This window comes from Aptenodytes patagonicus, chromosome 1 (genome assembly GCF_965638725.1).
Source record: "Aptenodytes patagonicus chromosome 1, bAptPat1.pri.cur, whole genome shotgun sequence".
Lineage (NCBI taxonomy): Eukaryota > Metazoa > Chordata > Aves > Sphenisciformes > Spheniscidae > Aptenodytes > Aptenodytes patagonicus.
Genome location: NC_134949.1, coordinates 94012475 through 94031392, shown reverse-complemented (window position 1 = coordinate 94031392; position 18918 = coordinate 94012475). Strand labels below are relative to the sequence as shown.

Sequence of the window (18918 nt, the reverse complement as noted above, 5' to 3'; positions counted from 1 at the left end):
AACCCTGTGTACACTTGGTCAGGGTCTCGCAGGACCTCGATACCAGCAATTCTGCCAATTCTCTGATATTTGACATTCAACCCCCAGGATGCACAACCTGCACCCCTTGGTAAGCGCTGCAGATGTGCACTCCCTTTGGGAGAGCTCAGCTCTTTAAATTAGGACGTTAGCTGGGAGGCTGTAGAGCCTACAGGTGGATCAAGGGAATGCGGAGGAAAAGTTGGTCTAAAGCTATGGCAGCTCTCCCAGGGTGGGACTGAAGTTGGATTGAAAGGTTTTGACTGGAGAGGCATCCTGTCCCAGCCGCAGGGGCAGCCCCGGCGATTGCTGCGGGGCCACTTTCCCCCCTTGTGCGCTTGGGAGAAGGAGCCAGAGAGCAGCCAGCAGCTTCGGGCTTGTTGCAGCAACAACATCTGTTTCCTAGGTGCACTTTGTTTCTGAAGAGGCTGCGCAGCACGCTCCATCTGCGCCCTTCTCTTCCCCCCCCCCGGCTTGTGCCGTGTTCGGCAGACAAGGACAGAGGCACTTAGGGGAGGCGAGTGCTTCCCTGGGAGGACCCTGTGCCAGCCTCCGTGCCAGCACTGGCTGCCGGGCTCTTTGCACCCGAAGCAGCATTGTCAGCATCTTGACAGCTGGCCGGCTGCATGCTTATTAGTTGCTACTTTCCTCTTGCCCTCCACCTCTCCTTCGCCTCCCTAACCACCTCCACCTTCTCCCTTCCCCCTTCCTGCTCCTGCCCCTCCGGCCGGCCGGCCCTTTGGGGAGCCCCCAGCCTCTCCAGATTAGAGCTCTCCAGGGACTTGGTCCTTTTGAAAGGAAGAAAGGAAAAAAAAAAAAAAAAAAAGAAAAAAAAAAAAAGGGAGGGGGGAGAAGGAGGGGAGGAAAAAAATTTATTTAAAAAAAAAAAAAAGAGAGAGAGAGAGAAAAGAAAGAGGGGGAACAGAAGAATGAAAACAGACCCAAGGGGCAATAGTCCCTCGAGCCATTTCACTGCATTACAATGAATATGGACTCTATTAAGCTCCGTTCTGCCTGTTAGTGTTTCCCAGGGCAACACAGCTCCCATATGGCAAGCATGCAGCAGATTAGGGTAGGCCTCTGGGCTTCATTGAGGGCCCGAGGCTTGACTGGCAGTTGAACCCCATCCTTCCCCCCCCCTCCTCACACTTGACACTGCCTGTGTTTATCTAAAGCAAAAAGGGCTGGGGTGGGAGAAGGGGGCATTTGGGGGGTTATTGTCCTGGGCAATGGGAGAGGGCAGGGAGAGGGATGGGGCAGGGGGGGTGATGAGGGAGGGAGGTGGGATGGAGGAGAAAGGGGGTGGGGGGGTGCAGCCCCTCATACATATTCAGGAGGGGTCTTGAATGGCTAGAGGAGAAATAAAGCAGATGGAATTCATGTTAAAGAACAGCCACAATCGCCCTCCAAAAACAAGGAGAGAAAAGCGGGCAGCCTTAAAGGAACGTAGGGAGCAGCGTTTATCCAATTAGCAGGGTTGTCAAATTGAATTTACTCAGAATGGAGGGGGAAGCCAGGGGGGAAGGAGGGAAATTAAGTGTCTAGGGCATGGGGGGAGCACGATATTGAAGAAAGGACGTGGGGTTTCTTTCTTTCTTTCTTATGCTTTAGCCTTGTCTTTTCAAGGGCTGGAGCTGTTTTCGGGGCGTGCCAAAGGGCAGCGAAAGCCGGCGTGCATACTCTGTTTTAGCACAGGGCTCCTCTCCTGGTAGCTGCAGAAAAAAGGAGGTGTATCCTGTGGGGCAAGGTCATCCTCGCATCCCTGGCCTGCCTGCAGCAGGGCTGTCTCAGGCTGGCGGGTCCAGCCACCCTGGGACCACCGTGCCTCAGGCATCGCCTGAGGCAAGCCACACTCGCTGCAGTGCCACCACCACAGTGATGCTGGGGAGCCCGTGGCTGGCATGAGGGTGGCATTTTGTTCTTCAAGCGGCCTCACACTCGCTGGCTGATGAAATGCCAATGTGAAGAGGCTTGCTGGGGCTCAGCGACGTCAGCCTGATCAATACCCGCTGGAAAGTGGTGCTCATTTCAGAGGAACTGTCGGATGGAGAGGTGCCAGAAACTGCAGGCATTGGGTCTTCAGGGGTGCGAGCAAAAGTCAGATGGGCGATGGGAAGGCTTTGCATCCTGTTGCTAATTCGAAGCCAGCACGCCCAGTCTCCTCCCTGGTGATACCACAGGCTGTTGCAGAAAGGAGCTGCCCAGGGCAGTAGCTTCGTCTTGAGGAAGATGGAAAAAAAAGTCGCAAAGATCGCTGCATGTTTTGTTTGGTTCATTGCTGGTTTGGTTTGCATGAGCAGTTCTGTTCAAGAAAAAAGAGCTGTTTTACCTGCGAGTTTAGTTTATCGTTTAGAGAGGTGTCTATCACCACTGAATTGCTCAGGACTTGCTTGGAGAAAATCTGTGGTTTTTTAGTGTCACCCAGTGCCCAAGCACGATTTATAGTTTGCAGGCGAACTCGCTCATCTGCGTGGTGGTAGTGCCATGCCAGGTTTTGCTCTGGATATTTTCCTTCTCCCAGCTATGAACATGAATTTATCCCAGGCTTTCTCTGTTGTGGCTTCTTGATGGACTCACTGAGCTCACAAGTAGCCAGTAAGAGAGTCTTTTTTGCCTAATCACTTTAAAAAAGGGAGGGGGGGAACTCCTCACAGAGTTAATCAAGGGCTATGTTAACGGAGCTAATGCACTCTGAAGTCGGGAGCTTTCAGTGCTACAGAGGGAAGCAGGCAAGCTTTTATCCCTGTTTGCACATACACTGCGCTACCTCCTTGACTTTAAACATGGTGGTGTAACGTTGGAGGCTGCCTCTCTTTGCCCTCTCCTGACACCACCCACTTCCCATTCAGGATCCTGCCTCTCTCTACGGCATCCGCACCCCCATCCCCGTTGGATGCCCGGGCTGTTACATGGGAGGGGGAGCGTCTCTCCTGCTGCAAATCTCTCCTTTTCCAAACCCTTTCATAGAGAGTGAGTATAACTTAACGGTGTGAAATTAATACTTTGGAGAGGGGATAGGTGTTGCTAGAGGTTAGTTTTGCCCTCTGGGATGTTACTGTTTGATGGTTTGGGGAGAAAGTCAGGGGTGCCCAGACTGCCGTCCATGCCCAGGAATCATGCGGGGACTTTGCAGCTGACCTGCTCAGGTGTGTCACCTTGACAGTATTGTTTCAGCTAGAGGATTATACAGTTGTATGGTGGCTTTTTTCAGACGGGATGTGAAAGATTTGAGATCCAAGAACAACTTGCCTGATGGGATGGAGGTCCCAGTCAGAAAGCTTTTGATTTCCAGCCCTGCCACTGCTTTACTGTATAACTTTGGGCCAGGTTGGCTTCCTCTTCTAGCCCTCAGGTTCCCTCATTTGTAAAGCAAAGGGGTACCGTGGCTCTTTTCTCTTTTACATTTTCTTTTTCAGTGCTTTAAGCTCTATGGAACAACAAAAAAAAATACTGTCTTGTATTAAAAACTAATGATTACAAGTAAAATTGGCATGCTGTACTGTGTAAGAGATTGATTTTTCTGAAGAGTTTAAGTTTCAATGTATAAAACGGAGAACTGGGAGTATCATTGTCCCTACTTGACCCGTTGGAAATGGAGACCAGCTGCAGTGAATTCTCCGGAGTCACCCAGGGTGTCCCCAGCTGGTAGCCGGACCTGAGCTGCTGCAGCCTTTGCCTTAGGGCAAAGCAGCCCCTTCCCCTTCCCACCGTTCCTCCCCCGCACAAACAGGGGCTCGGGGTCCGGCCGCCTCCCACAACCCCAAACCACCCTTGTGTGCATCAGCAAGTTTGCCCCATCTCCCAGTCTGCCTCTGCCTTTGCCCCCCTGCCTGCCCGCAGAGCTGGGGTGTGTGGTGCAGGGATGCTGCCTCAGAGCTGGGGCAGAGGCTGGTTCCTATTTGTGAGCCTTGTAAATCACAGACAGCGTGGCAGTAACAAGGGCTGCTTGGTCGGCCCTTGTTAAGCAGGAGGGGGCTTGGGGCTGTGGGCAGCATTTCCTCAGTAAAACCTTCGGTTTCTAATCAGCAAACACCTCTCCTGCTGCCTGAGCTTAATTCAGATCCTTTTTTCCTTTCCAGCTTTATCACACACACACACACCCCCCCGGCACACGCGCCTGCCTTTCTTCTCTTTTATATCTTCACCTCTGGTTTTTCTTTCTTGCTCCTCTCCCTTTGCAGTGCCCTCCATCGCCATGACACAGCTGGGGCTGCGTGCAGGGGCCTCAGTGGACTTAGGTGTGTGGCGGGAAGCTGAGCCGACAGATTTTACACCCCCACCACCCCCCCATATCTGATGAAGCTCTCGTTAATTTGCTTCTCCTAATGGCCTCTCCTTTGATTTACTGGGCTGTCTGAAAGGGACTTAGAGCCTTCACTCCACCGACAGGAAATTGTTATTTTAACCTGGCAGGAAAGAATTAAAAATAAATAAACAAATAATTTTTGTTCCCCCCGCCCCGAAGCTCTTTAAGTGACTTTAACTCTTTCTTTTCCCAAATAGCAATTAAGCAGGGGCTGTTGAGGCTGGTGGTGTCGGTGGCTGCAGAAGTGTCAGCAACCAGGGGTATCTCACAGCGTGCCTGCCCTGGGGAGAGGAGGCAGCAGAGCAGGACACCGTCACGCAGCAGCCCTGCGGCTCCCGGCGCAGCAGCTCTGCGGCTCCTGGCGCAACCCCCTGCCTGGGACTGCCGCCTCTGGGAAGGCAACTGGAGCGCCTGGGGCCTCCTCTGCTCCCCACTTCTGCCATCTCTCCCACTGCAGCCCGCTCTGGCGGTGCTTGCAGGGACGCCGGGGAGATCGAAAGCTGCCTGATTAATAAAGTTCCTTGCTTTGCACTACTGCAGGCTGCTTAAGGGCAGCATTTTCAAAAGAGGTCAGCTCCTATTTAGGCATCGAAATAACTTGGTTGCCTATTCAGGAGAGCTCAGCATGTCAAGAACTGAATGCTTTTGAAAATCTGGCTTCAATTGTGGAAGCTGAGAATTTCGAAATCTGGCCCTGGATCCTAATAGTTCTTTTGGAATTGATGTTTTCATTCATTTTCCTCATTATTTTTATGCCGGCCATTTACTTTTTGTACTTCACTCAGCTGTGAAAGAAATGGCCACATGTCCCTATTTAGAGCTCATATTCTGCCTGGAGGTTTGGGGAGGTACCATACACTTGTTGCAACACACCTTCTCTCCTCAGTCTCTGCTCAATACTGTTCAATCTGCCTAGTGCCGTGGCCAATTTTTTTTGATCTCCCCTTTTTTCTCCCCACCTATTGCCCTTCATCTTTTTACAGACCTGGGGGCAGCCAGTTTAGTCATTGCATCGATGTGCCTGGGTGGTCCTAGCTCACGAAGGGGCCGTTACACATTTCTGCGCCTTTGGCTTTGCCCTTCTGGCCAGAGGCTCTACGCAACACAGAGCTGCAGGGAGGTCTGGTTAGGAATGTCTTTGCCTACCCCATCCCCCAGCATGGGCTCCAAGGAGCAACTCTTTTCCGTCCAACATTTTTCCATCTTGCTGCCAAACCCATCCAGATAGGGGGAATGAGTCAGCTTTGCTCTGTAGGCTTCCAGCACCGAGGAACAAGACGTTAAGTCCTACCCCAAAATGTTTCTTCTATGTTGGTGGAAGGCAACCCAACCCTGATGGTGAGAGGTACAAACCAAACCTGGTTTTTAAGCCTAAACTAACTCAAAGTCTTTTCCAGATGAGTGTAATTAGTAGCGCATCAGTGGTGTCAACAGTGCGTGTTCTGGTGCGGACAGACCTCAGGCACTTTTACAGACGTGGTCGGTGGTGGTTTGCCCAAGATGGCTGCAGCATAACAAAGGGTGCTTTGGTGGCTGTCTTACATGGAGAAATGAACTTCAGTAACTCAGGTCGTCTCCAAGTTAATAGCTAAAGGGTCTTGTACAACAGTATGTGCTGGTTGATGGGGGAAACTCTACAAAGACAAATTGTTGAGACTCTCTTCTCTCCTTGGAGGATGAGAGTGATGCCAGGAAGGATGAGGTGTGTGGGAGGGAAGTTGCTCTCTTGTCAGTTTGGCACTGGAAGTTACCCACAGAGGATTTTCACATGTAATGGGGCTGCGGGCTGCAGTAGCTAGAGTGTGAGTCTAGCTGATCTTTCTGGGTGCCTTCAGGGTATGCCTAGCCTGACGTCCGATGGCCGAGCTCTGTCCATGCTCCTGGCCACCTGGAAGCCACGTCAGGCCATGCTGAGCTTGACCTAATTTACCCTGCCTCTCAGCAGGGCTTGTTATCTTGGCCTCACGGCCACGCTAACCATGGCTGCGTGACTCCTGGGAAAGAGCTGCCTTGCCTTGAGCCCGCTGGGCAGGCCGGCTGAGTGAGGTCACGTCAGCCTGCAAAGCGCCATGTAAAGATGCTGTTTGTGGCGTTTGCAAAGTTCCAGCTGCAGGTCACTTTACTTGGAGTTCCTTCCTTTTGAAATCGCCAGCTCAGAGGTGGCTTTTCTTTTTCTTATCTCTTCTCAACTTCATACGAATGTCTCCTCCGTGACTTCTCCCCCAAGCAGTGCTCTACGGCGTGGGGGGCAGGAAGGGGACAGCTTGTGAAGCTGTCAGAGGGACAGCCTAATTTGCAGAGATGCATGCAAGCTAGCTAGCTGGATTCTTGCTGTCGCTATGTGGACCTCAGCACAGCCAGCCACGGACATTGACCCCGCACTGCGCTCTTGCACCTTTCCTGTCACCAGAGGCCAAGCAAAGTCATTGGAGAGTAGCTTGGTGAGATTTCCCCAAATGCTGTGGTTCCTTGCTAGCAGTAATCAGCCTTGCTTTGAACGACTCACTGAACATCTTATGGGGAGTCTGGGCAGTCCTCACTTCAGGATTTAGGAGGTTTAATTTTGGAGGTCATGCTTGAAGGGACTTGTCCCCTCTTTTTGGCTGAGATGGTCATGGAAAGAACATGCTCAAACAGGTGATGGCTCAATCAGTGACCATGGTGGAAGTAGGAAATACTGCTCTGCAGAGTCCAGGTGTTCTTGAGGATAGTGGTTGTGGCTAATGAGCTCGTTGTGTATCTGCAGGGGGAGCAGGCAATATAACTGCTGTTTGGGCTGGCTGCCATGGCTGGTTTGGTCTTGTGCTTCTCCACTGCCAATGTAGACATGCCACAGGAACAATTCTGAAATGCCTTTGAGACTCGCAGATCATCTTCTTAGTGCTGCAGCTGGAGGGAGCTCAAAATCCTGTAGATGCGTTACGATGTCCATAGAGGGAAGTCTCTCCTTGACTTCAACCCTTCGCCCTTGGTTGAAGCTGAATTCAGTCTAACATCCAAGGTGTCTCTTGGTGCAGCCACTTAGATCTTAAATCCTCCTGACCTTGCTTGTCTGCTTTAGCATTCATTCATGACAGTCTCTCCAAAACAGCTGCTGCAGCATGCAACTCTTCACAGCAATCTGGGTTGTGGCAGGTGGCCTTGGGCTTCAAGTTTTTTGGGGATTGTTGATGCTTTCAAATATGAACCTGGTGGTTTGTCCAGACAGGGTTGTTCAACTCAAAATAGGCAGTGTGTTTCAGGCAGAACAGTTAATCTGAAATCTTTCCATAGATTGGGTCTCTTAGTTTAGAATAAAGGTATATTATGCCAAATTAGTGTAATCCACCCTCAGCTCACTGCACTGAATTTAAACAAATTTAGAACTGGCCATTTCTTTTCTCCTGAAAAAGTGTCCCCTCTGCTTCAGAATAATTCCTTGCAGAAATGCCCTGAGAAACTTTTACATGTCATAAGGAGTCTTACCTGGATTGAAACATAGGTATGCCCAGTATCAACATGGCCAGTGTTTCAGGAAGAGACTCTGAAACTGTGGAATCACCTCTGTTTTCATATAGCTCAGGACTTGTACCTACTCGTTTACTTTTGTGTTCAAGGTAGGATATGTTCCAGACACAGCCAAGAAGTGGCAGCAACACTTGGTGAAAATCTCCAGTGACACTTTGTTGGAAATGTTTGTGTTTTGCTCCTGAAAATTGCCTGGTGTGCACTGCTGGCACAGTATAAGCATTCACTGCGCTGAATCTGAAAGGGGGAAGGGGAGTGAGTATGTGTCTGTGTGCACACATGTAGATTTGTACCGAGGGCTGAGGATGAGATGTCTTGGGAGACTCTCGACCATGCCTGGGGGAGAGGCTGGAGAAGAGAAGTGCTTGCATCAGTGTCTGTAGCCTGCTCAGGCCACTGGCTCAGTGAATCCCTGGGAGTTCAGGGATGTTGGTAGAGAAGCCAGACAGGGTTGGAAAGCAGTTGGAAGTCTGAGGGTTTCATCCATCTTGTCATCCACAGGAATCCACTGCCGCACCTCCACTGCATCCCCTGAGGCAGCTTATGGGACCCTTCCCTGGGCGCCTCTGCCCCAGGACACACCGCATGGGATGGCAATGACACATGGAAAGAAGAGACCCATGTCCCCCATCCCTTGCCTCATCCTCGCAGCCGCTAGCTGCTTTGCCAGACTGAGTGAGTTTCTGTTCTTACCCATTTGTTCCATTTCGTTTATGTTTTGCCTTGATGCTGGTTAGCATAGCCATGGCTCAAGCACAAAGTGGTTTTCTCTCTCCACTGCTTCCTCAATAGCCTTGACCAAAGGTCTAGGTTCAAACACTCCTCCAGAGAAGAAGGGGATACAGATGGAGTTGGACATCTCTGTCTAGTGGTGCCAAGAAGAAATGGGGCTGGTGTGCATCTCAAAGAACTTGGGTGGGCAGGTGGGGAGCTAAGGGGAAGGTGCAGCACAAGCGGAAGTGATGGGGAATGCAAAATGTACCAGCACTGCAGTTTTTTTCCTCTGTCCTTTCTTTTGCTGAGTCTCACAGAGCTTTCTTATTCCCACTTTTTCCCTCTGTGCAGGTGAATCTCTGCAGGTCACAGTGCAACCTGCCTCCACTGTCCAAAAGCTCGGGGGCCCAGTCAGCCTGGGGTGTGTGGTGGACCCCCCCAGAGTGAACCTCACCTGGAGACTGAACGGGAAGGAGCTGGCTGGATCGGACGAGGTGCTGGGTATCCACATCGAGCGAGGGAAACTTGTCATCATGGCTCTCAACAACCACACCGTGGGACGATACCAGTGCATTGCTCGTGTGCCCGAAGGAGTCATTGCCAGTGTCCCCGCAGTGGTCACATTAGCTAGTGAGTAACTTTAGTCCTCTGCCATCCCCTGCATTGCTCGGGCCATCGCTCATGCATCTTGAGAGGCTCATCCACACTCACTTGTTCACGTTGGCATCAAGGGAGGGCTCCTTTGGCTAAGGCCATTTTGTAGCATTTTTGATCATGGACTGGCTGTCATGTTGTGGCCCAGCCATGACCCAAGCAGTCCTCCTGCATGGTAGACGGCAGACCTGTCCTGCAGTGACAGTTTCTGCAAGACCACAAAGAGCAGGAAATACTTGAGCGATGGGGTTTGTGTGCGTGGTTGGTTTCCTAGCTGTCATGTTGTCCCATCTGTTTGCTGACTTCTTGATTGAGGTGACCAAAAAGCACCTGCTGGTGCTGATGGCCAAACTGCTGCCTAGGCTGCTGCGGGGCTGTTGCCAGTGCTGGGTCAGCGTGTGCTAAGTTTTGCTGCCTTCCTGACCCACAGAAAGTGAAGTTCTTTGCCCTGCTCGTGCTGTGGTGGGTCCTGTGCTTTTTTGTGTTGCCCCTGGACTCATCATAACCAAAGTACCAGCCCCCATGCCCACAGTAAGGAAAGGTTGGTCTGGTTGTGGTTGAGGAGGCGCTCCTGAGCACCTGCATTAAGTGGCTGGTGGCCCTCTGTGCACCATTGGGAAAATCCCTTGCCAAAAGGCAAGGTGAGGGAGAGGGATGGTGGGAGAACGGTTGCATCGAGATGTTGAAGGCAGAGGCTGCATTGTCCTCATTTGGTAAGGCAGGCACAGAAGTCAGCAGGAGGCAGATACAGGAGAGCAGAGTATCTAAAAGCACTTGTAACGAGGTTTTTGTCTTTAAGGAGCATTACCACTGCTGTTGGTCCCGGGATGGTGTGCTCCCCCTTTCCAGGGCTTTGTCCTCGTCCTACGAGGTTGCAGTGGCATGGCAGCAAAAAGCCACCTTGTTTCTGAGCCACAGCTCTGAGTGAAGGACTTTGCTCCTCTCTCTGAGCTTACATGCTCCTCACTGCTGCCCTCTGGCATTGGTGACAGACCAAGGAGACATGTGCATGGGAGGGGGTGCCTTAGAGTGGGGAACTTCTCTTATGGGTGCCTGGTTTTGGCCAGATGTTATGCTCAAATGTGAGAAAGTGCTGTATTTGGATGCATCTGAAAAAGGGCAGCCCACGCCTGCTCGGAAATGGGGGGGGTCTGTGTGGACCACCCTTGTTTAGGCAATGAAGAGTCTGATCTTCTCGGAGACCCGTGCAGTTTTTGGTGGAGCAAGTGCGTGCAGAGGAGACCGCCATCCCCTGGCAGTGACAGCCCTCAGGCATGGAAAGGGCTTCTTCTTTCCAGCAAGGGGGAGTTTGGGGCTAAGTCTTAAGAAAATGAAAAAGTGAAGATGTTTGTGCAAAGTGGGGGCTGGCTTTGCTTTAAAGCCAAGAGCTATTGGCTTGTCACTGATACATTAATCAGGAGTGAAATGTTTAGGCCAGGCTGGGTGGGAGGAGGAGGCGAGGGAAAGCAAGGGGAGAGTTGCTGAGCTCTGAAGCTGGGTGGGAGGGGGTTGTCATGGGGCCGTATCTGTTGGGGGATTTGGCCTGAGCCCTGTGCTGAGATTAAGTTTCGGAGAACACATTCCAGAGCAGAAAGGGGGCTGTGTGCGCTGGTGGCCTGATAGAGAGAAGGAGAGGAGGGGAGAGGTGGATGGGATTACCAAAGGCATGGTTTGCATTTAGGAGAGCAGGGTGTGCACAGCTTCTCAGCCTGATCGGTTCCTTCTTAGGCTGATCCCCTTTTCTTTTTTCCCCCTCACCCCAACCCACCACCACCAGCTCTGTCTCCTGGGACAAAGCATGTCTGTTTGACCTATCTGTCTGCTTTGGTCTAGTATCAGTGGTGGATGGGAGACAGGTCCTAGAGCACCAGAAGGTCCCACCATGTCCCTCAGGACAAATCAAAGCCACAACTGAGTAGTCCGTCAGCCCTCTCCAGGAGCCAAATCACCTTCAGCTACCAGATTGCAACTGGAGATGGGGGTGGAAAAGAGGGGGACTTGCCCATTGCTGTGGTCCCTGCCATGACAAAGGCACTACTGCTGAGGGGAGGTCAGGAGCACCATCCAGTGGAGCGCACAAAACTGCAGCCAGAGGTTGAACAAGCAACTAATCCATCATGGAGCACCCCTGTGCTGCGCTGCATGGGTCCCTTGTCCTTGAGGGGAGGTGGGGATAGCAGAGGCCATGTCCCACGCACCCGAACAGCCTCAGGTGATAGAGACCCCCCAGGTGGGGAAGCGTTGGCAGTCAATGAGTGAAGAGAGACAGAGGGCAGCCCAGGAAAGACGTGGGGCTGAACGTGTAGGAGGGAAACCTTCTGGAGGGGTTCAAATAACGGGTATCATGTTCATGAGCTGGAGGCTGCTTGCAACAGTAGCTTTGCAATGGTCTGAAATAACAGAGGGCACAGATTTGTGGTGGGACTGAGTTTGAAAGCTATGGTAGCAGATGTGCCACGGGCTCTCACGCAAGCTCCAGACCTCCTCTATAGGGCCCTGCTCTGAGCTGGTTCAGTGGGGACCATGTTTCTGCGGGTAGAGAAGGAAGCCCCTGGCAGGTCAGCACTGCAGTTGATACATCTCTTCCAGATCACCTGCTGGGCTGAAAGAAAACCCTCTGAAAGTCTTAGCCCCATCCAAAAATTATTTTGGGGGGCCAGGAGGAAAGTGAAACTTGAACATGACTGAAAGCAGTGGTGGGGTGTGGGTGGAAATATTTTCAAGGTTTATTTTGGAAGAGGACCTGGAGTCATTGGAAAAAGTGTCTTGCTAGGTTTCGAGGGGTGTAGGTAACATCATCTGGCCAATTTTTAGGCTATTTCCACTCCTTTCTCTCCTCCTTTGGAGGAAACAACCTCCCAGTGCCCCAGGCTGTGCATGCCCGGTCCCTCAGGGCCTCCTTGTGCTTTGCTGACAGTCAGCAACCATCGCTGCCATGCTGGCAGCCACAGCATAGCCTTGGGACCGATACCTCCTTCTCCTGTCTGTGGCACAGCAATGCCGAGTCCATCTCTGCTCTCCGTGGCTCAGAGGGCTGGTTGAAACTAGCATTTAATTCCTCCAGCGGAGCTAAAATAGCCATTGTATAGCCGAGGGGTAGAGGGAGGAGGGATTTGCAGAAAGGGGGAAATTTCTTAAAGCAACAAAAGGAGCAGCACTTCAGGCATTACCTGAGCACTTCTGAGTCCAGTTAGAGCTGACCTGGTGCTCCGTGATCCCACACTCAAGCTTGGCAGCCCATGGCACATCGGCGCAGATAGATACCTGCTGATCACTGCTGGCCTGGCGTGCTGCGCCAAGATCAGCCTCACATGGCCCCGAGGCAGCCCTTCGGCCCGGCAGTGATGGGCTGGAGTCTGGGACAGCTTGAATGAATGGGGCAGGAGTATTCCTGGTTTTCCAAGCCAGGTCCTAAGTCTTCATATGGCTGAGAGCTGCAAGAAAGAGAAAGGTATTTTCTCTGCCCACTTGCAGGTGGCAAATTTGCCATCACTCCAGAAGCCTTACTCTGGCCCCTCTCCTGGGTGGAGGTGATATATGAAAAATGTATGGCTGCAGTAGGCTCTGATGCAGCCGGATAAATCCACCAGGGACACGAACACAGTGCTGTGGGCTGGTCCTGCAACAGCAAAAGGCTCAGAAGGTCAAGAGCCCTTGGTGGAGCTCACGGGGCAGCTGAAGTGCAGGGCTGGAGCAAAGCCGGCAGGCAGAGGTGGCGAAAGCCGTGCAACTCCCAGCATTCAGCTGTGTGCGTGGAAAATCAGTGCAGTGAGCCCAACAGCAAGCCTGATCTGGATAAAGGTGACGTTTAAAAACAAAACAAAAAAATAGATGAGGGGTGCAGCAAAGGGACTCCACCTGTTCCAGTGTATCCCTCACGGCCAGGGATGAGAGGAGTGCGGGGCACCTGTGTCCCGGGGACACTGTGGGACAAGGGAGGCTCATTGCCCTGTGGCCCTCCATCAGCGCTGCCGGCGAGGGCAGCCCTCGGCTTTGCGGCAGCACGTGGGGGAAGCCAGGCCTCAACACGCGGCACTCGTGGGCAGTGACCCTGCACCGGGTCGAGCTAGGCATCCCCCAGGAATTTGCAGCTGCTTTCTGAAGACAGCCCCATTCATTTTCCTCTGCCTGGGCCTCTCCTCTGACGGCTCCCCGGAGGCGGTGGCGGGAGGGAGGGAGAGAGGGAGGGAAGGGGGTGGCTGCGTGTTGGAAAAGCATTTGCTGAGCAGGTACGGGGGGCTCTGGCCCCGGGGGCAGAGGTGGTGTGAGGAGGGGAGAGAAGGAAAACACAGGTGGTGTTTCTTGAGCTGGCGGAGCTGTGGCACGAGGGCTGTGCGACGGGCCCGGGGCAATGTTGGGGAGTGGGGCTGGGGCACGGTGCGGGGGGATGCACTTGGGGGGGTGTGAGCAGGTGGGAGGCCGGGGGGCTGCGCCTGTCCCGGCGAGGCGGGAGGGGGCTGGTGGTGACGGCACAGGTGCCCAGGCTCCTGTGGTGGTGACCGGACAGGGAGTGAGAGCCACAACCCCAGGCTGCTCTGACAGCAGCGGGGGAATTAGCGGAAGGTGTCTGCCCCCAGACTGCGGGACCCCCGTCCCTGCCCATTCCCCTTCTCGGGTTCCTTCCCTTCCCACCCTCACCCTTCCCTACAGCGGGGAGGACTTTTACCTTCAGGGCCGGCATTTTACTTACTAGTGCTTCTTCTCCAAAGTTATTTATGGTCTCCCATTCATTTAATCTGGTCTGTCTCAGCTGCCTCGTTGCTTGGCCCCCGGCCCTGGGATTCAGCTGGTTTCCCTCCCCTATGACAGCGGCGCAGCTAGCCACAGGGCTGACCCTCCCTGCGCCCCGGCTCGCCTCATCGCGCCTTGGAGTGGGGCACAGATGGACACAAGCAATGGCCTTTGGTTGCACTCCCTTCTAAACAACAAAAAAAAAAAGGGAAAAAAATAAACCCTGTTATCCCAGCACGGCTGGGATTGGCAGTGCTCTGTCTGTCTGTCCGCAGCACCTCCCGGCCGGTGGCTGGTGGATGAGGACTTGCTGCTTCCCTGTGATCAAGCGTGTCTTTTAAGGACAAGGACATGGGCTGGCACGTCATGCGCTGCCATATGAAAAGGAAAACCCAGCCAGGGGAGAGGGGATGTGGTTTCTTCCAGCTGTGGCGGGAGTTAGACCCGGGGTGCAAATTGCATGTTAGACATGGGGCACCGCTGCTGCCGGCCGGGCAGCCGAAGGGGTAAGTGCTGCATCCCCCCTGGCGCTGACCCTCTCCTCCACCTGTCTCTGCACTGCCTGAAGGGGGGAGGCATGTGTGGCTCCCCACATTGCCGGGGGGCTCATTTGAAGCCCCCCGGGAAAAATTGTGTGTCCTAGCCCAGCATGGCAGCCTCCATTTTGCCACGCTGGGGCCAAGTGCAAAGGGGTGTGTGAAGGGGGGGATCGTCCCACGCAGACGGGGTGCCCCTACCACGGGGCCGGCAGTGCCCCCAACCACCCCTTGCCAGCTCCAGCCGACCCATCGGCATTAATGGACAGCTGTATGTGCCCGTACCAGCAGGGAGCGGGGCGGTTGAGACCGCCCATGGCCAAAACCCACTGGCAAATAAAACAGTCTTGTTCGCTGTGGGGGAGCAGGAATTTAGGGGAGTAGTTTGGCAGGAAGTTCGTACACTTGCGTATTGGAAAATAGTTTGTCCCGGTGCCCACCTGATGTTTTTCCCCTCTCCCCTGCTGGTTTCGCTCCACTTCCCTGGCAGTGCCCAGTTCTTGCTCTTCCAGCCACCCCAGGATCCCCTTCCTCTGTCCTTTCCCCTTCCGTCCACAGCTTCGCCCCTCACCCCCCGCAGCCAGGCTAGGAGGGGAAGGCAGGAAGAGCCGGGGGTCCTGCTCCCCCCCCCCGTAGGGCTGCGGCACTCACAGCTGTGACAGCGGTGGGCTGAGCTGCCGCCTGGGGGGCTGCATGTGAGGGACCCCCATGTCCACCCAGCCCAAGGTCGTCCCGGGGTCCCCCAGCACGGGGACATCATCTTCCATCTCTGAGAGCGTGGTGCTTCCCGGTGGGCTCCGCTGTGCCGGGGCCGGGGGTCTGCTCTTCCTCCGGGCTCCTGGGCCCCTTCTCCTTTTCAGGGTCTGTGCATGCATGCACGCGCGTGTGTGTGTTTGCGTGCAGATCCCTGCCAGCATTGCTGGAGCCTATGCCTTGGCTCCGAAATCTTAATTTGGCTGTGATGAATCCAGACCACCAAGGCGCACATTAATTTTCCTGATGCTCGTTTATATTTTGTTGATCGGAGAAATATGCGTGATGTGGGCAGGCAGACACTGGGCTCTCGCCTCTTCTCCACCTCTTTCCATTTCTGCGGCTTTTACTATTTTATTCCTTGATCAAATATAAAAAGCGAAGAGGAGAAAATATCCAGCACCCTTCCCCTCCCCAGCAGTAACTTTCGTTGTTGGAGGAGCACGAGGCACTGCCAGCTTTTCACAAGTTAAGAGTTAACCTTCATCTGGCTTTAATACCTAGTGGAAACATGGCTCCCCTCCTCGGCTTGCGTTAAAGGATTAATCACATTTCTGAAGTTCACCCGTATTCCTTCTTTTTATTTTTTTTTTTTAATTGAATGATGCCAAGAAATTCCAGAAGTATTAAGCATGTTCACTGCAAATCATTTTTATGACATTGCAAAACCTCCCCTTCTCTTTTCAACCTCCTCCCCTTCCCTCAGATCTAGACCCGGGAACGCTGGCTCCCCCGGCAGCCGCCCGGCAGCCCCTCCGCGCCGCACTCGGGGAGGCTTTCTCACCATCTTGCCAAGAGAGCTGGTTTTTATTTAAACTCCATAAAGGATCTTGCTTTAATCAGAAAGTCTGCTTGAGAAATTTCATGTCACTTTTCCATGACTGTGGGTGGGAGAAGCTTGGAGCCAGAGTTGTCTTTTGCTCTTGGAGAGCTGCTGCATTTCCCAGAGAACAAAACCACATTTTTCTGCCGGCCGGGGCTGCCAAGGGAGGCTGCCTGCCGTCCGCCAGCCCTCCTGCTTCCCCCCAGCTCTCCAAACTGCCCGAGGTCACGGGCGCCACGTCCTGGGATGGGTTTTGAGGGGTGAGGGAGCTGCTGACAGCGCGTGGCCACGCTGTGCCGTGGCGAGGGATGCGACGTGCTGCCTTAGCGTGGGGTTTTGAAAAGGGAGTGCGGTCTTATCCGGATTTAGTGGCGTGCTGCTAGGGAGATGTGTGTTAGTGCTGGGTCCTGGGGAAGATGGGCCAGCTTGAGCCTTGACGTGACAATGATGTGACTTGTGACCAGCTGCGGGATGTGCAGTTGTCACTAGTGGTTGCCTGGGCTGGTGCATGGCACCGTAAAAATGCGTGCGCCGGACTTTTTTCCTGGCACAAAACCCTCTCCCTCCTGGCACAGGCTGATCAAGACAAACTTTGGGCTTGCAGCGCCCTGGAAAGATTTGCCATCATGCCCAGGGAGAGAGGGGACCAGTTTCATCTCTGGGAAGCTTGGCAGGGCCAGGCTGGCGTGCTCTCTGCCCTACCAGATCCATGGGGTTTCACCGCAATCCTCTGCTCCTGCTTTGAAAAACAGGGAAAAGAAAACAAAAAGTCAAGCACCCCTTCCCCCCCCAGCCCTGTGCTTCCACTCCTGCTGCCTGCATCAGCCCTGCCGGGGCAGCAACCCCTGTCACAGCCTCGTAGGGGGACATGTGCTGGGACGGGGTGGTTTCACAGCTGCTTTAGGGAGGGGGCAGCTGTGCCATGTAGAGGAGGAGCTGCTTTTCCTTGAAAGTCCCTGTTCTTTGGACTGGGGCATGGACACTGCTTGGGTACACGCAAAGTCTCATGGTTAACCAGCCTTCAGCTGTGAGATATTTGATGGGAGCAAGAGTGCCCGGAGTGGAGACACTGATAGCTCAGGCACTGGAGGAGCTCAGGGCAGTTCTGGGACCGTCCAGCGCTCATACACCCTCTCCTACTGTGTCACCTGGCATCTGTGCACCCTTGAAGCAGACTGGGCTCCCTGAGATATGACTACAAAGTTAGCTTCTCTGTAGCAGGACAGCAGCTGCGTTTGAAATAGCAGGCGGCAGAAGGACCATTTTTGGCCACCCTTCAGTGCTGCAGTAAGTTGGCTCATTTTTCACTCTCAGGCCAGGATTCTTCACACCCAGTTTCTCAGCCGTGGAGCAGGCGGCTTCTCCAGAAGCTGTGTTTTAAGTTATCCGTTTTGTAGGAAGGAGGAGGAGAAAAAAAAATAAAGCTCTGAAACCAGGCCAGTTTCCCTAGCTGCTGGGGACAGAACGGTCCTCTGCTGCCACCACAGTGAAACAGCCCCAGGTCTGCAGGGAGAGGCTGAGCTGACACCAGGCTGCGGAGCCAGCCACTGAGATACCCTGTCGTTCACTCTCTCTACAGATCTGAAAGATTTCAAGTTCGACGGCCAGCATGTGATCGAGGTAGATGAAGGGAACACAGCCGTGATCGCCTGCGACCTGCCTGAAAGTCACCCCAAGGCTCAGGTCCGCTACAGCGTGAAGCAGGAGTGGCTAGAGGCCTCCCGAGGTGAGTGCCACAAAGGTCTGTCCCGCTGGGTCCCCTCTCAGGACCCTGTTTTACCCTTCCCTACCAGCAGTAGCTTTCTCTGCCTGCTGCCTCCTTGTTCCTTCGCTACCGGTCTGAGCACAGGTTAGTTTAGGGTCTCTGCCAGGTCTCCTTTATGTTTCTGCTGCCTGGCACTAGGGAGCCATGTGTAACACCAGCTGTGGAAGAGGAAAGAAAGTAGAACTAGGTGATGCACCACATCAGTTTTCATCGGGCGTCTCCATATGTCCTTGAAGTGCTCCTTTAACCCAGCCTAGATAAAGGCGACTTTTGAATTTGGGGAAACTTTTTAAATTTGGATCTGAATTTTGCAGCTTCACTCCATCTGCTGCCTGTACCTGTGACAAGCTAGCTTCACCTAAGGCTCTGTTCCTCCCACCATTGCATCATTGCTCCCCTGATACTTGAACCAAAAGGGGTCATTTCAGTGCCGTCAGTGTTATCATGGGGTTTTTTCCCTTCCCACTTGTCCACCTTTTCTTCAGGGCACTGCATTTCTTCCAGAGGGGGGACATGTCTTATAACCACATGCCACCTCCTCTTGTCTCCCTACAGACAATTACCTTATCATGCCATCCGGGAACCTTCAGATTGTCAATGCCAGCCAAGAGGATGAGGGGACTTACAAATGTGCTGCCTACAACCCCGTGACGCAGGAGGTGAAAACCTCGGTCTCCAGCGAGAGGCTCCGCGTGAGACGTAAGCCGCTCTCCCTTCACTGCACGTCTTCTTCGTAGCACTTCCAGGCCTGTGAGCATGTACCAGTGCTATTGCAGCTGGTTTTCCATGTGAACCGATATTATCAGTTGCTGGGAAAACTCCTTTCCAGCAGCAGAAGGCCCCAAGGTCTGCTCCTGGGGTATGTGTGTGCAACCCTGGGATTGCCGTACCTCCTCAGGATTTGTTCTTGGTGATGGGTGAGCAAAGGCCCTTAGCCCTCTGGCAAGACCGCTTGCTGTGTGCACGCATCCCTTAAGGAATGTTCCTCTTGGCCTGCCTTGCCGTTTATCTACCGCAGCGCAGGGGAGCCGTGCTAGCGCTACTATTACCCCTACCTGCACTCTGCACAGGGCGCTTTCCCACTGGCCGCCTTCCTTCCCACCCACCTCCT

At 53.5% G+C, this 18918-nt stretch overlaps 1 protein-coding gene across 2 annotated transcripts in view; it reads left to right on the top strand.

Annotated features, from left to right (window-relative positions):
• The window catches only part of BOC (BOC cell adhesion associated, oncogene regulated), a 57039-nt gene that overhangs the window by 23426 nt on the left and 14695 nt on the right, over positions 1-18918 (top strand). For both annotated transcript variants that reach the window (XM_076349188.1, XM_076349180.1), the window contains exons 2-5: positions 8333-8506; positions 8897-9175; positions 17622-17768; positions 18363-18506. In XM_076349188.1, coding sequence (XP_076205303.1) covers positions 8422-8506; positions 8897-9175; positions 17622-17768; positions 18363-18506 — 655 coding nt within the window. In that variant the 5' untranslated portion in view covers positions 8333-8421. The remainder of the gene's footprint in view (positions 1-8332; positions 8507-8896; positions 9176-17621; positions 17769-18362; positions 18507-18918) is intronic.